The sequence below is a fragment of the Ranitomeya imitator genome, chromosome 2 (genome assembly GCF_032444005.1).
Source record: "Ranitomeya imitator isolate aRanImi1 chromosome 2, aRanImi1.pri, whole genome shotgun sequence".
Taxonomy (NCBI): domain Eukaryota; kingdom Metazoa; phylum Chordata; class Amphibia; order Anura; family Dendrobatidae; genus Ranitomeya; species Ranitomeya imitator.
The window spans coordinates 832,564,361-832,580,810 of record NC_091283.1 but is presented as its reverse complement, the minus strand read 5'-3'; the positions used below and the strand labels follow the sequence as shown (position 1 = coordinate 832,580,810).

Below are 16,450 nucleotides of genomic sequence, written 5' to 3'. Positions count from 1 at the left end.
TACTTTTGATTTGGGATTTTTTTTTCAGCCACTTCTTCTCTCCTTTCCTAATGAACTCATCATTTTATTCTGAAAAAACAACTAAAATCTATCCTACTCTTAACAAGATGGACTACCAGCTCACTGAGGGATCAGATTACACCTGCCTAGTGAGTGACCGAGAGAAGCACAGACGAACCACACACTTCTGCTTTCTACTTAGCGATTTATCTTACCCCCAATACTGGATTCACAGCTGCACTGCTCAGTACTTCTGTATAATGTTCTCCATGCTGCAGCTTGTGCGAAAGAAAAGGAATCCCTCAAGTGTGCTGTGTATGGAAGACATGATAGCATCTAGTCTCCATCTAATAGATCAGAGACAACTACAAATCACAAATAGTGTTATTCCTCATATACACACAGGACGTCTTATTCTGAAAAGTCATCTGAAATATAATGAAAAAAAAAATGAAAAATTCTAATAGAATCTGAACGTTCACCAAACGCTCGGTAAAAACTGGGACTTCGCTTCTATCTTTGTCAGCGCAGTGATATAACACATAAGGAAAGGTTTTGGTTTTTTTGCTTCAACTTCAGAGGAGGAAAAGGAGGAAAAACTATTTAAAAAAAAACACTGAATATAAATATAAAGCCTATGTTTATTTTGCAAAAAATAAAAAAACACTGAAGAAAACATTTTTTTCCGTCTATAATCCTTGTTTTGAACGACTGGAAGCTAATCGTGAGAAATTCTATAACGTGAGCAATACTCATACGATAACAGTACAGTAACCGTGACATATTACAAAACCCAGGAGGAGTAGGAGATCGACCAAGCCAGAGAATTCTTACTTCCTTCTCAGAAAGAGGAAATCTGCACTTCTACTTTATGGCGGAGGAGGCGACGATGTTCCAGAAACTGCCCAGAGTTCCTGAGTAATAACATGCTGAATCAGATACTGCGCAATGGCAGCAGCAATGTAGTAAAGGTCAAGTCCTCCTTACTGAGTTATTGCAATAGCGCAGTGCCAGGGGCCACAACTGAGCGCTGTACAGTTATAGGAGAGTGTTTCTGGGTGCACATTGGTTATGTCTATGTCACAATTACTTCTGGTGCTATGGGTTATTGTTGGGGCTGACTGTTTTATCAGTATGCCTTTGTGCCAGTAAAGACTCTCCAGATAATTCATACCTAGGGTATGCACTAACAGTTGCCGTTATATTATACATATACAGCTCTGGAAAAAATTAAGAGACCACTGCACAGTTTAATAAAAATCTGCTTCTATACATGTCAGACAGCCATTCCATTCCAGTGTCGGTTGAATTCCAGCCAGAGGACGCCTCATTCTACTTAATGTGCTTCTGATTAGGTGATCACCTGAACCAAATCTTATGTAACAAAGGAAAGTATAAAAACCCCGCTGTGGTGTTCACAATCCTCCTGCAATAGGACAAGCTGGATGGCAAAACAAGTGCTATAAATATCCCAAAAGTAGTTGGAATGAAAAAATAACTTTTAACCATGCCAAAGGTGTTGAAAAGAAAACTCGTGAGTGAGAAAAAGAAGGGGTCAATTCTGATTTTACTAGCAGAGGGACACAGTGAGCGTCATGTGGTCTCCATCCTTAAAATTTCTAAGATGGCACTCCATTACAACAAGGTCAAGCGGCAGACTATAAGGACAACGAAGCTACAGACTGGCAGAGGGCGAAAACGACTCTCCACTGACCGGGATGACCGTCATCTTATTGGAATGTCACTCAGCAACTGCAGGATGACATCAAGTGACCTACAAAAGGAATGGCAAATGGCAGCTGGGGTGAAGTGCATGGCAAGAACAGTTCATAACAGGCTCCTAGTGGCAGAGCTCAAGTCATGTAAAGCTAGAAAAAAAGCCTTTCATCAATGAGAAGCAAAGGAGAGCCAGGCTGACGTTTGCCAAAGACCATAAGGATTGGACAATAGAGGACTGGAGTAAGGTAATCTTCTCTGATGAGTCTAATTTTCAGCTTTGCCCAACACCTGGTCGTTTAATGGTTAGACAGAGGAGACCTGAAGAGGCGAACAAGCCATAGCGTCTTGCATTGATTGTGAAATTTGGTGGAGGATCGGTGATGATCTGGGAATGCTTCAGCAAGGCTGGAATTGGGCAGATTAATCTTTGTGAAGGACGTATGAATCAAGCCCCATACCAGGTTATCCTGGAAAAACAGTTGATTCCTTCTACTCAGGCAATGATCCCCAACTCTGAGGACTGTTTTTTCCAGCAGGACAAGGCGCCATGCCACACAGCTAGGTCAATCAATGTGTGGATGAAGGACCACCACATCAAATCCCTGTCATGGTCGCCCAATCTCCAGACCTGAACCCCATTGAAAACCTCTGGAATGTAATCAAGAGGATGATGGATAGTCACAAGCCATCAAACAAAGAAGAACTGCTTACATGTTTGTACCAGGAGTGGCATAAGGTCACCCAAAAGCAGTGTATTAGACTGGTGGAAAGCTGCCAAGACGCATGAAAGCTGTGATTAAAAATCATGTTTATTCCACAAAATATTGATTTCTGAACTCTTCCCGAGTTAAAACATTAGTATTGTTATTTCTAAATGATTATGAACTTGTTTTTCTTGCATTATTTGAGGTCTACAAGCAATGCATTTTTATGTTATAGTGATGATTTCTCATTTTCAGATAATAAATACAAAATTTATTTTAAATAGAGGGAAGAGACAAAGGCTTAGTCAGGTCACAGTCCGGAGTCAATTCCAAGATCAAAAGGGGTGATACAAACGGGTAGTCAATAGGCAAATCCAGGGTCCGGCAACAGAAGATCATGTCTGAATACAAGGACAAGCCACACAAAGCTACGACTAGCAGCCACCTGGGACTGAAAGCTTAGTTAAGTAGCTGGATAATTACTTGGAACACGGAACACCTGAAGAAAACTTGGCATCTCCCAGTCTCAGATTGGACAGCTGAGCTGTCAATCAAAATACAGACAGCTCAGCATGCCCCTGCACTAGATTGGACGACTAAGCTGTCAGTCACTGCGTCCAAGACACACTGAGCGCTGGAATCATGATAGGAACACAGAGGCTACAGAAGGCAAACGGTGCAAAACTTTGTGTGAAACCAAATTTGCTAAAATGATTTTTAGTAAAACTATGGTACGTGCATATAAGTTAAAAAAAAATGTTTCCCAAGGTGGAGAACCCCTTTAAAAGATAATTGATGTGTACAGCGCTATGTCTGGAGAGACATTGAAGGCACAAGCGTGCGTCTGGTCACAAAGTGCACCCTAAAATTGTTGTATTCGGCATCTAAATACATTTATTTAGTGTTTGAGACACTTTTTGCACCTTTCTTGATGGTTGTAAAAAGTGTCTAGAAGAATGCGAAAACGCCAACATGAACCAGGTGACACAAGAAAGGAGAAATGTCCAACCTGTCCAGCAAATTGGGGCAAATGTATCTTATCGCTTTGCGCCTTTTTGATGGTTTTGTGTTGTCTTTTACAGGATTTTATCGCAGCGAGACGTGTACGCTGTCTACAGAAACGCTGTGCCGGCCGTGTAAGGAGGGGACCTTCACGTCAAACTGGAACTACCAACCAAGATGCAAACCCTGCTATCCCTGCAGTAAGGAACACTCTTACTAGGGCCGACTCTATTATTGGGGGTCCAAGAATTGTCTGAGGACTCTAAAGAACCAAGGTGTTAGGCCCCCAATACAAGACATTTTTAAGTAAAAACATCAGGGGGGAGTTGAATTGGTGTTTACTGTCACATATTGGTAGGACATTGTTTACTTTAACACATATCACTAATTTAATTAAAGTGCACTAATACTAATATCCATGATGGGCTCATGTGATGATAACAAGACATTATTAGTATTATTATTCATTTTTAGAGCACTATTGATTCCCCGCTTCTTTACATGAGGAGGGGAGAGGGCCCTGACCTTGTGGTTTAAACTTGGGAAAAAATCACCCAAAACATTTTTTTTTCATCAAAAACGCTGCAAAAACTGATTGATAGCAACATTTTTTGCTGACCTTTTGCTGCTTTTTTGCACTTACTTATTGCTTTCTATGGGATAAAAAAACAATACAAAAAACACTGAAAGAGTTAACATGCTGCGGTTTTACCAACACAGTAAGGACAAAAAGAAGCAAGCAAAATCACAATACCAATTGAACCTTATTTTTCAATATTTTTTTATTTTTGTGGAAAATACTGGCCGTCCCCGGAGTTGCAAAATTGAATAATTTATTTGCTCCAAAAAAAGAAAAAAAATGGTTTCCAGGTATTCCATAATTTAATCCTTGTGAATACAGAAGATTTAGTTTATTAAACCGTCCTCGTCCTCGGTGTTTTTCTTATCCTGAGTAACCCCATCTGTCTCACAGGCCTGAGCTTAGTGGAGAAGGAGCCATGTTCCTCCACCCATGACACCGTCTGTGGCTGTCCAGAAGGTCAAGCTTGTGCCATGTACGATGGATTGGACGCATGTCGGTTATGTGAACCCTCTTTGAGTCTTGATCCCACTACACCAGGACCAGCGGAGAGACCACCAGGACCAGCGGAGAGCCCACCAGGTGACGATTTTGGAATATTGAAAATTCCTGGTGTTGGTGGTTACAGACGTCAGCCCCACTTATCCTTCTTGTATAACCCATCTAAATACCTAAACATATTACCCGAAATTAAAAGAATAAGACACTGAGATAAATTGTACAATAAAGGTTATCCTCTTCATGGGATATTTGTAAGCTGTCACCCACTTGCCTGCTGTTGTGTTCATCCTCAGGATTTTATCTGCGACAGTCTGCTGGTAAAATCCACAGCATTTCCTTCACGTGGGGACTTACGGTTGAATTAAATTTGGCTCAGCTTGTCACTAGAGGGCGATGTACTGCAAGGATTCTTTATGGCACGCTGCAAAATGAATCCTTTCTAAGGGGATGATGAGGGATGGCTTTAAAGGGGGGTGGCAAAGTGGACTCTGTGATTGTGTTTTAGCAAACTAAACACATTATTAGGGAAGCATCCTGTGAAAGTATTACTTATACGGCACTATAAGGTCATTGCGACTAACATTGCAAGAAAATCTGTAATAGACGATGGGGCCCTACTTTTCTTTTCAGAGTTGCTCCGGTGCCACACACAGTTCTACATTGGATGGTGAGCGCCACTGATGCCGTCCAGTTGACAGGTGCCTGCCAGGAGGCGCGCGCGATACCTGCCATTGAGTGTTGTGCACATGTCCTACTCTTATGAATAGTGCGTGATACCCGCCGGCCGTACACGTGTCCTGGTAGTCACCTGTGCAGGGGATGTCATCAGTGCGGTTCACCCCCTGATGTGGCCACACGGTGGCTCAGCGGTTGGCACTGTCGAAATGAAGCTCTAGGGTTTTGGTTTCAAATCTGACAATGATCTCAGTCATGGAGTTTTTATGTTTTCTCCATGTTTATTCAGGGTTCCTAACCACAATCTAAAAACATGTGGGTGTTCAGAATCAATAGCGCTATACCAAGAGGAAACTGTATTAAGCAACTTTTATCATGCAACACTCTATGGTGGCCTCATCCTGAAACCAAAAGTAGATGAAGTTCTATGACTCTTCTCAAATACAGTTGAACAGAGGAGGTCATGGCTGCCTGTAAAGGGTTAATCTGCCAAAGAAAGAATCAGCTGCCTGTAAAGGGTTAATCTGAGTCTCTTACTACCTTCTGTACACAGAGGAGAAGCTGTGACAGGATTTATCTCAGTTGCTGTTTACAGTTTTCTCCTGATCCAAAATACACAGAAGGAATCCATCTTGCATTTCTCCAGTAAGGCAGCAGCACAGATCTCCCCTGCGTCTACATGCTGCACAATCCCAGTCTCCAGGAAGCAGGAAGTCTCGCATAGCTGTAAGAATAGGGACACAGCAGAGAGCCGTATCTTTGACCTCCCTTTCTTAGGCTATGTTCACACGGTGTGTTTTTTAGTACAAATTTTAAACTGCGTTTTACAGTACCATAACAGAAAAAGACCAAATTGAAATATTTAACAAATTTCTCTACCATGCTCACAACCCTAGTGGGGGAGCCTCACAGAGAGAGCCACACTTATAGGCTGGACACTCCACAATACAGAAATAATCATGAGGAATCGGAGTTACTGTCCATGAATAATCAAAACTTTATTAATTATCAACCACAAATTTCTACTATTGATACATCAAGTTTCAACAATACATATAAACCTAAAACAACAATAAGAGGGATGGTGGTAGCAGGAAGATGGAAAGACACTGCGTGGATATACCCAATGCCAAAAAATCCTTTCCTAAAGTGCTTAGTGCAAATCAAAACTGGGCTAAGATCAAGGCACTATTAAGTATCCAAAATAGATCATGATGATTGTTATTTCTAAATACACTGAGCCGTGCGCACAGGCTCAGAGGACCTCTAGTAAGAATATAATCATACATACAAAGGTGCCCGGATAAATCTTACCCAGTTGCTGGCAGTTAGGATGCTCCACGCAGTGGCCCCAACGCGCGTTTCGCGTCAGCTTCGTCAGGGGGCAGTGTGTTTTTTAGTACAAATTTTAAACTGCGTTTTACAGTACCAGCAAAATGTGAGATTCTCATGCACACACATTGTTTTTCTTCCCTGACTGAATTGGAAAACTACTGTGTTCTTGAAAACTGCAGCATGTCGCTTCTTTCAGCGTTTTATCACCCATAGAAAACAATGAGTTAGTGCAAACAACGCAGCAGAAAATGCAGGTATCAGGTTTTGCTGCATTTTCGTTGAAAAAACCTCAGGAATTTGCATTATTTTTTTTTTTAAAGCACTAAACTTTATCAGCATGCACAAGAGACAAATGCAGCTTATAGAAACGCAGCAAACCTGCTTTTTGCAAGCAGCTTCTTTACTGCCAAAAGAGCAGATTTAGCCTGCAGAAAAACATGCAGCAAAAAAGCAATGTGTGAACATAGCCTTAAAGTGTCAGAGCTTCCATTTCCAAATTTGACAGTAGATTTTTTTTTTAGTATTTCTAATTATTAATATTCCCGAAAGGTTTTATACTTTTGCTTCCTTTTACTTCTTGAAGTATAGTAGTCAGTAAGTCCTTGTTAAAGGGTTTGTTTTTAGAACGTTAACCCCTCCACTACCTTTGACACACTTGTAAGTCAAAACTAGTGTCCCTGCCTTTGATGTGGACTTGCAGGCCGAGCCCACAGCTTTTCCAGCACTTGATGGTTGATTTAATCACCCATCATGTGCCTCTAGCAGCCGCGGGTGGAGCAATGCTGTGTATAGCACAGCCTATTGGATGATCACAGCTTCAAGTTTCTCAAGGGCACTGTTAAATCCAGTAAAGAAAAAAAAACACTAGTTCAAATCAGTCCATTTTGCCCCACTAAGAATACTTTGTTTTGCTGTGTTCAGAGTCACCCGATCTATCAAAATATAAAATAAATTAATTTGATTGGTAAACATCGTAATGAAAAAAAACCCTGAAAACTCCGGAATTTTGTTTTTTGTCCTCCGCAACATTGCAATAAAAGGCGATCAAAACATCATATCTACCCTGAAATGGCATCAATAAAAACAATGTTTCAGGAGACAAAAATGAGCCTGATCCCGAAAAATGAAAACGTTACGGGTCTCGAAAAATGGCGAGAAAAACAAAAAAAATATATATATTTTTTTTTACAAATTTCTGATTTTTTTTTTCCACTACCTAAATAAAAAAAAAAGCAACTATACATGTTTGGTATCCGTGTACTCGTACTGCCCTACGGAAACTAATTTCCAGGTCAGTTTTACCATATGGTAAATATGGTACATAAAGTAAAACCATTGTGGAATTGCACTTTTTTTTGCAATTTCAACGCACTTTGATTTTTCCCCCTTTTCCAGTACTCTATATGGTAAATGTGTAGTGTCATTTAAAAGTACAACTCGCTCTGCAAGAAACAAGCCCTCATACTGCTATATGCTCAGAAAAAAATAAAAACATTATGGCTCTTGAAAGAAAGGGGAGGAAAAAAAAGAAAAAAAAAAGGAAAACAAAAAAAATCGCTGTGTAGTGAAGCGTTAATAGAAGAAGTTGCCATGTCCCCATCATTGAGAAAGCCTGTGAGTCCTGTGTCTCACACCCTCTCATAGAGAAAACCTGTAAGTCCTGCTTCCCACACCCACTCATAGAGAAAGCCTGTGAGTCCTGCTTTCCCCACCCACTCATAGAGAAAGCCTGTGACTCCTGCTTCTTCCACCCACTCATAGAGAAAGCCTGTGAGTCCTGCTTCTTCCACCCACTCATAGAGAAAGCCTGTGAGTCCTGCTTGTCCCACCCACTCAGAGAAAGCCTGTGAGTCCTGCTTCCCACACCCACTCATAAAGTCTGTGAGTCCTGCTTCCCACACCCATTCATAGAGAAAGCCTGTGAGTCCTGCTTTTCCCACCCACTCATAGAGAAAGTCTGAGTCCTGCTTCCCACACCCACTCAGAGAAAGCCTGTGAGTCCTGCTTTCCCCACCCACTCATAGAGAAAGCCTGTGAGTCCTGCTTCCCACACGCACTCATAAAGTCTGTGAGTCCTGCTTCCCACACCCACTCATAGAGAAAGCCTGTGAGTCCTGCTTCCCACACCCACTCATAGAGAAAGCCTGCAAGTCCTGCTTCCCACACCCACTCATAGAGAAAGCCTGCAAGTCCTGCTTCCCACACCCACTCATAGAGAGAGCCTGTGAGTCCTGCTTCTTCCACCCACTCATTGAGAAAGCCTGTGAGTCCTGCTTCTTCCACCCACTCATAGAGAAAGCCTGTGAGTCCTGCTTCCCACACCCACTCATAGAGAAAGCCTGCGAGTCCTGCTTCCCACACCCACTCATAGAGAAAGCCTGTGAGTCCTGCTTCCCACACCCACTCATAGAGAAAGCCTGTGAGTCCTGCTTTCCCCACCCACTCATAGAGAAAGCCTGTGAGTCCTTCTACCATTACATATATATAGAATAAACTTGGAGTAAGTCAGGACTAATTTTAAAACTTTTAAGCAAAAATACTGAATTAAATCATAGAAATCTCAGTATTTTTAAGTTGAGCGTTTCCTCCTTTGTCCGGTGCTGCTCAGGTGTCCGTGTAATTTTTGTAATATTTCCACTAGTCACTTACTAGTCATGGCCACGTGGAGCTCTGTACCAAGTTTTACTATGGCCCCATAGTTACTTATTTCCACTAAACAGATGTTAAAAAAAATAATCCAACATGGAGCACAGGAGAGCTTTGTGGAAAAGACCAGGCTAGAACCACGAGGACTAAACGTGGCTGTGACTTTATCTCCTGCAGATACGAGGACCATCTGGATCATCCTCGGAGTGGCGCTTTTCATTCTGACCATAATTCTAGTTGTGATATGCATTAAAACGTCGCTGTTGAAGCGCTTCGGTGCGTATGTTGTTTTATATCACTCTTTGGTCTGAGTTTATGTTGTTTTAATTTATATGCAAATTAGACGTGCAAGTGCACTGGTGGGTGTGTCAGTATCAGTGCACTTGCAGTCCTTTGTTGATCTTTGCTTTTCCCCATTTAGCGTCAATCTTCACTTTTTTTGACAGTGGAGATAGAGGTTCTGCTGCCCAATGTCACCTCAGTTCTCTACGGTCAATCAGAAAGCAGAGAGCTGCGCTAAGTGGCATAAAATGAAGACTGCAAGTGCACTGATACTGATTCCCCACAAATGTACTTGCACTTGTCGGCTTCTCTTCTCCCTTTTTGGTGACGCTCAATTCATGCAACAGAGTCTCTGTCTCCACTGTGAATCAAGAGCCAGGAGGTAGCACCGAACGGGAAGAAGCGAAAAGTAGCTGGGGACTGCAAGTGCACTGATAATGATGCACCCAGCAGTGCACTTGCACTTGGCTCCATTTCGTATCTCTCTGTTCAGTGTTGAATTTTGTTTCTTGATTGACAGTGAAGAGGCGAGCTGACATCATGCAGCGGAGTCTCTGTCTCCACTGTCAATCAAATGAGGAGAAACGAAGAGAAGCCGAGGACTGCAAGTGCACTGATACTGACACCTACTGGCATTTGAATAAAATAGGAGGTTTTGGCACAAGATTTCACCCTGCCTCATCCTGCACCACCTCTAGTTTATTAATGTAATTCTGAGTGGCAGGTTCCCTGTAACACCTATCCACAGGACAAATGATGAGTGTATGATCACTGGGGGTCCAGCCAGTGAAATCTCTACTAATCCATATAATAGGAAGTCAATGTCCCCTGTGTGAATAAAATCGTTACTGAGCATGTGCGACCATAAGTTCTGTAGGCGCTTCATGGACAGGTGATGGTCGCGGTGGTCGCACATGCTCAGTAACACTTTAGTCACACAGGGGACTTTAGGACCTTTGTTCTCTGGATTGGTGGACTTCTCCATAGTTGGAACCTTAATGATAAAACATTTATCCTCCGTCTTGGAAAGAGATAACCCATCTTCCTCAGCTCATAAGTCCAGGTTTTGGCTCCTAGAGATTAGTGACGAGGAACCTGGTGGGTACACCCCCACACCCCCAGATGCTCAGGAATGACCCCCACACCCTCTCATTCTAAATTTGTCTAATTTTTGGCCCCTGGGTTCATGAGACATATTGGGATAGTTGTTACGTAATGTTCCAGCTTTGTTATTTTTATGTTTCATGAATTTTTTTCTCTTTTTTTTACTGTTTTTCAGGTCGCATGATAAAAGACAAGGTGAGATTCTGTCCTCGCTGATACTTATGATAAATGTTAAGGTGGGATTTGGATGATATGAAGATTTCTGGATCTTTGTAAATACAGAAAGCTCCTAATATATCGGTGATCAGGAGTCTAGGGGTCAGACTGTATTGTGAAGGGCCGACCAGTAGCCAACTGCAGGGCCCCACTTGTCAGCTACATGCAAATGTGACATTATCCTCATTCACAAGTTTATATAACAATGAGCCGGGTAGATTGTTACATGAATAAGATGCCTCCTCTGTCTGTACATAGTGATTCCAGTGTATAGTGCCAAGTACTGCTCATATAAGAGGGTGGCGGCCCACCGGAGGATTCTCCTGCTCTCCTGTCGGCCAGTCCAAGCCAACTATAGGGGTGCAGAGGTATCACTAACACATAGGCCCTGATGCTTCGAATCCTTCCATTGCCCCATAGAACAGCCTGGACTGTGCCGCTGTATTATTATTATTTATTATAGCGCCATTTATTCCATGGCGCGTTACAGCTGTATGCTGCAATGCTTTATTAGTGGGGGTCCGAGTCGTGCCGATGTGTCTGTGCAACAACTATGGACTGCCGCGGTCCTTCACTCTGCTGATCGACGGGGGTCCCTAAAGCCAGATCCCCTCTAATCAAACATTTATTTGGATTTTTATTCCAAGAAGAAACATTTCCAAGTTTACCCTTATACTTAATTTCACCATATGCTGAAACCTTTTTCTTCACATACAGAGATCCTCAGAATCGGCCCCTCAGACGCAGACTGCAGGTAAGTCAATGGCTGCACTCGCCTGAGTAGCGTCCATTATGTGTGGATGATGAGTGTTATAGGTACATTTAATATACCCCTAAAGGGGTTTAGGGAATTATGCTGAATATACCTGGTGGTTTGGGCTGTTGAAGTGGTTAATAGTGGGGTCCAGGGCTGAAGACTGCCCATGTAATTAATGTTTATTTCATTTTATTATCACTATGTTCTGAAATAGCTCCAAACCCAAGTCTCCTTTCAGTCAAATGTGATGAAATGCTCATGTCTGCCACTAGTGGGGGGCTCATTCCATAGGGATTTATACAGCTCCCTGTGCATTAAGCTCCCTCTAGTGGTGGCAGTAGATAGGAAATCATTAAATGGAATCTGACACCCTCCCCCCCCCCCCCCCGGGACGTGTATGACCTATTAATATGGGCATACAGGTAATAGAAATGTTACACCGGTCCTACCTGTATGCTTCACATTAATGGTCTTGTTGATGAAAAATGTTATATTCTTTCTGTATGCTAACGATTAATTCCAGGCTCCGGGGCATGTGGTGCTGTAAGAAATCCCTGCCTCCTCTCCTTATTGTAATACTACCCCCTCCCATCAGCGTTAGTTATGGCTCCGGAATCCCGCGCCTGCGCCCTGCACAATATGTACCTCTTCCTCCCTTCTATGGGAACTGCATTCAGGGATCTTCGGCACTGGTGACTTCCACTCCAGAGGAAGACCGTTAATATGAGGCATACAGGTAGGACTAGGGTAACACTTCTATTACCTGTATGCCCATATTAATAGGTCATATACGTCCTGGCTGGGTGACAAATTCCCTTTAATCCATGGTTCCTCCAAAATTGGCTCGGATTTGTCTAGTGAACTCATTCTTTGGAACACTGAATTGCAGGGTTATTGTTATATAGCCTTCTACTTATCAATTGACAAGAGTTTTTGTTTTTTTGCAGTGGGTATTGAGGTGATTGGCAATGCAACTGGTGGGCCGGCATCTCCTCTTTTGAATGGTCAACCGAACAAAATGCCCCAACAGGAGCAAGGGAAAGCTTTGTCTCACCCCATTCAAGAAACTGATGCTACGCAAAGTGCGGTAATTACTATGTGATCCAAATGAGTGGTGCAGTGTCTCATCCATGATCCACCATCTTCTCCATAAACCCTCCGGGATACAGACCGTGGGATTTACGTCACCTTAGGTTGGAATGTAACATACGAGACCTTCTTATCACTGGACTTGGCAGGTCTACACTCCTAAAGCCAACCTCATGGGCAAGTAGCGTAATTGGACATGTGGCCTGTCCACAGATTGTGAAATACTGTCCCCTGTGATATTGGGGTCTTCAGGGTTCTCGGACTACTCAGGACTTGATTTGTAATGTAAATCCTATTGCATAAGACGGGTCTTGACTGATTTTTGTGAATCGAGCCACAAAAGTGGACTTTGAACATCGGCATTGGGAGCCACTAGTGGGAGGACACTATAACTCCCAGTATAACTCACTGTACAATTTTGTAGGTGCTGAAGATCTGCTGGTCTTACATTGATGTCTGTCATTTCCAAGACACATTATGGATTCTTTGGTTTTCGTGCGCGGGTATTTCCATCCCTTTGTCATAATCATCCGTAGAAGCTCTCCACTTATTTACACCAGTGGAATCTTCTACCATCTTCTTGAAGACATATTAACGATATATCACCCATCCTGAGCACATGTCCCCCAAGGCTGTGGAGCTTCTTTGGACCACCGTTGGCCAGTCATTTTCTGGACTGATGTATAGGAACTTAGAGCCAGGGTTCCGGAGGATGCATCGACTTTGGGAATAGTCTCAAAAAATGTTTGCTAGATCAACAAAGTCTGAAGACTTGCTCAAAGACAGGCTGCTTGGGCTTCCCCAGACTGATGAACGGCGGTGGTGGACCTCCAGGGACATGTAATGTATTGCACCAGCTGGTCCTAGTAGGCAAACAAGAGACTGCCTAAAAGCCAGGGTTTACTTTTCTCTTTATGGAAAGTCAGTTTGATGCAAATGAATGTCTGCATTGACCCAACATGGGAACGTCTCCTCAGATTTGTATTAGTCAAAGACAAAACATTTAAAAGGTTATCGCCATCTAAAAAATGTATCATGGGCAATGGAGAAGTTGAGGCGCATGTGCGTTTCTTTCCAATCCTTTGAATTGGAGTTTAGAAAATCTCCAAGGCCACCTCTCCATTCCTGTCGGCACGTGACCAGACTTTGTTCTTGAGATTGATGCAGGTCTCCAAAAAAGTGATATCTTCATATTTTGGAGATTTGAAAAGGGGTTGTCCACTAACCAAACAAGCAGTAGTTCCCCTTATGAAATAAAAACACTGTGCCCTCGCCTCCTGTACAGGCGCTGTTCCAGCGATGTTTGTGCCGGGTTTCCCTGGTCTGGTGTCATTGTTATGCCACGTGAGCCCTGCAGTCAATCATCCGCCACTAATGGCTGCTGCTCTGACACCTTCGGATGAACCGCGGACAAAGAGAAGTAGCAAAAGTGTTCAACCTAATAGTGGCCACTGGATGGTTGCAGGTCTCACATAGCATTAAAACGTGACGCAAGCCCTGGGGAACCTGGCACCGACACCGCTGGAACAACGCCGGTGCGGGAAGTGTGTATACAGTGTTATTATTTTAGGGGTTCTCCAGACAGTGGACCACCTCGTTAAGGTATATCTTGTCCCAAATACGACCGCTCCTTTATGGACCAATAGTGTAAATCATGTCCAGCTTTCCATTGGTCATAATAACTAGAGGTGTAATATGGGCCCCAATACAAAATCTGTAAAAAGTCCCCATCTTATATAGAGTATTAGTATTACAAGGTTCCTCATATGGGACAGAGGGACTTTTTGGGCTCTCAGGGACCGGGGTCCGGTGCCACCTCATCCTCTGCTTCCTGTAGCTACACCCCTGGTCATAAATCACCATAACCCTCCTTGCTGCTTTGCTTTTTACTTTATCATCAAAAACAAATATGGCTGTGGGTCTATAACTGGCGCTGTGGGTCACTTGATTTTTTTTGTATGTGTTTATGCTTGATGAGCCATGTCCTCTATCCCATAGTCATCAATATAAGGGTCTTTGAGGGACGCTGTAAAAGTAGAACTCCTTCCAAAAATTCAGAGTAGAGTTTTGGGGGCTCTATTACCTGTTTAAATGACATTAAAGGGGTGTTCCATACATTATTCTATAATGGCCAGAGGGAAGGTATGATTGTAAAAGATCCAGTGGTCTCTATCAGATCTTTAAGTGATGACGTCCTGTCCGTACAGTCACGAGACCACTGATCGGCCGCAGGGTAAGTGGAATGATGGATGGGGGGTCTTCAGACTCTGGACCCTGTGGTCAATCAGTGGTCAGTTGAGTGTATGGACGGGGCGTCATCACTTCCGGTCCCAGGGGAGACTGCAGGGGCATTGGCAGGGATTCGGGGACGTCAGGAGTTCTTCTTTATTTTACAACCATCCCTTTCCTCGGGCCGGTTTGGAACAAACCCCTTCAGCGGGGCAAAGGGGCACTATAATACCGCTGGCCCATCCTTATGACCGGCCATTCATGTTCGGAGGACGGACGAGCCTCTTTGTAAATCATTGGACCCTACTGATGACGATGTAGAGGATAAACTTATAATAGTCCCGAAGAACCACTTTAAGGGGTTTCCTGGCACATAATAAATTCTTATTATCCTCACTGTTGATCAGTACCAGTCACAAATCTGAGACCCCGCAAACAAAGAAGATGTTGGGGGCTCACTGGAGCACCATTGTGTCTAGACGGGATTCAGGAGACGGACCCTCACCGATCAAATACGAATATCCAGAATATCCAATGTTATAGCTTGACAGCTTTGGGGACTTTTTTTTTTACCTGAATAAATGTATTTGGGCCTAAAAATCATTTTTGCACTTGAGCTTCGTTAAAAACATTGCACCGTTTGGCTTTTCGTTTCCCGGCACATTGATCATTGATGTGGTCTGTGGTCATAAATCAGCTGAGAGGAGATCATAAAGACCTAAAAGAGTCACAATCTCTCCTGTCAGACGGTCAGCGAGAGCTCAATGATGGATTCTCAGTTGACTCATTCTGCAGCTAGTATGTAGCTTGGGCTACAGAAGGCAAACGGTACTAACTTTTTACCAGCACCCAATTGCAAGAATGATTTTTAGCCCCACTTACATGTATTTAAGTAAAAAAAATGTCCAAAACTATCAATGATAAAGTCCCAGAAATACCTTTTAACTGCTGAAGTTTTTGCAGGGTCAGATTCTACTTTTAGATGTTCCGCCTATAAACTGTGACAATCGTTTTGCTGTAAGCCACCATCCTTTCTTTTTCAGAAATTAAATAAATATGAACAACTTTTTCATCACTTTTGTTGTCGTTTGGTCAATCTGGTTTGTGATGACTTTAGTGTTTGACTCTCTGATTCATGTATATATCACAGTCAGCCACCAGGTGGCGCACTCCAAAAGGAGCATAACCTTTTATGAGTACTATCTGGCCAGGAGTGACCTCTACTGGTCACATGTAATATCACCACATTGATGCTTACCTCTCATCACTGATTGCCAGCTTTCTGCCTATGCACAGTGTACACAGAAAGCTGCCAACCAGTTGTGTGGGCGAGGGTTATACAGGGCTCAGCATTCAGAGAACTGCTAGATTTGCAGCAGAGAAAACATTTTTATCTAAACTGCAGCAAGTAGCTCAGTAATTGATACAACACTGGAATCAGGGTCTCAGCCCCTAGATCTTGTGGGATTCACTGATGTTTTATGCACAGAATTCATCAAAATGACGCGCACGTTCACAAGATTTGCACAAAATAAAAAAATGGTCTTATTTTTTATATTTAACTATTTTTGCAACTTTTGGAGCCAAAAGTTGCACAGTCTATAAAATATT

The 16,450-nt window shown here is 42.9% G+C and overlaps 1 protein-coding gene across 2 annotated transcripts in view; it reads left to right on the top strand.

The window, feature by feature from the left end:
- The window catches only part of LTBR (lymphotoxin beta receptor), a 45,137-nt gene extending 29,223 nt beyond the window's left edge, over positions 1-15,914 (top strand). For both annotated transcript variants that reach the window (XM_069754095.1, XM_069754094.1), the window contains 6 exons: positions 3,506-3,625; positions 4,399-4,587; positions 9,340-9,438; positions 10,724-10,743; positions 11,482-11,518; positions 12,469-15,914. In XM_069754095.1, the coding sequence (XP_069610196.1) occupies positions 3,506-3,625; positions 4,399-4,587; positions 9,340-9,438; positions 10,724-10,743; positions 11,482-11,518; positions 12,469-12,623 (620 nt within the window). In that variant the 3' untranslated portion in view covers positions 12,624-15,914. The remainder of the gene's footprint in view (positions 1-3,505; positions 3,626-4,398; positions 4,588-9,339; positions 9,439-10,723; positions 10,744-11,481; positions 11,519-12,468) is intronic.
- The last annotated feature ends 536 nt before the right edge of the window (positions 15,915-16,450 follow it).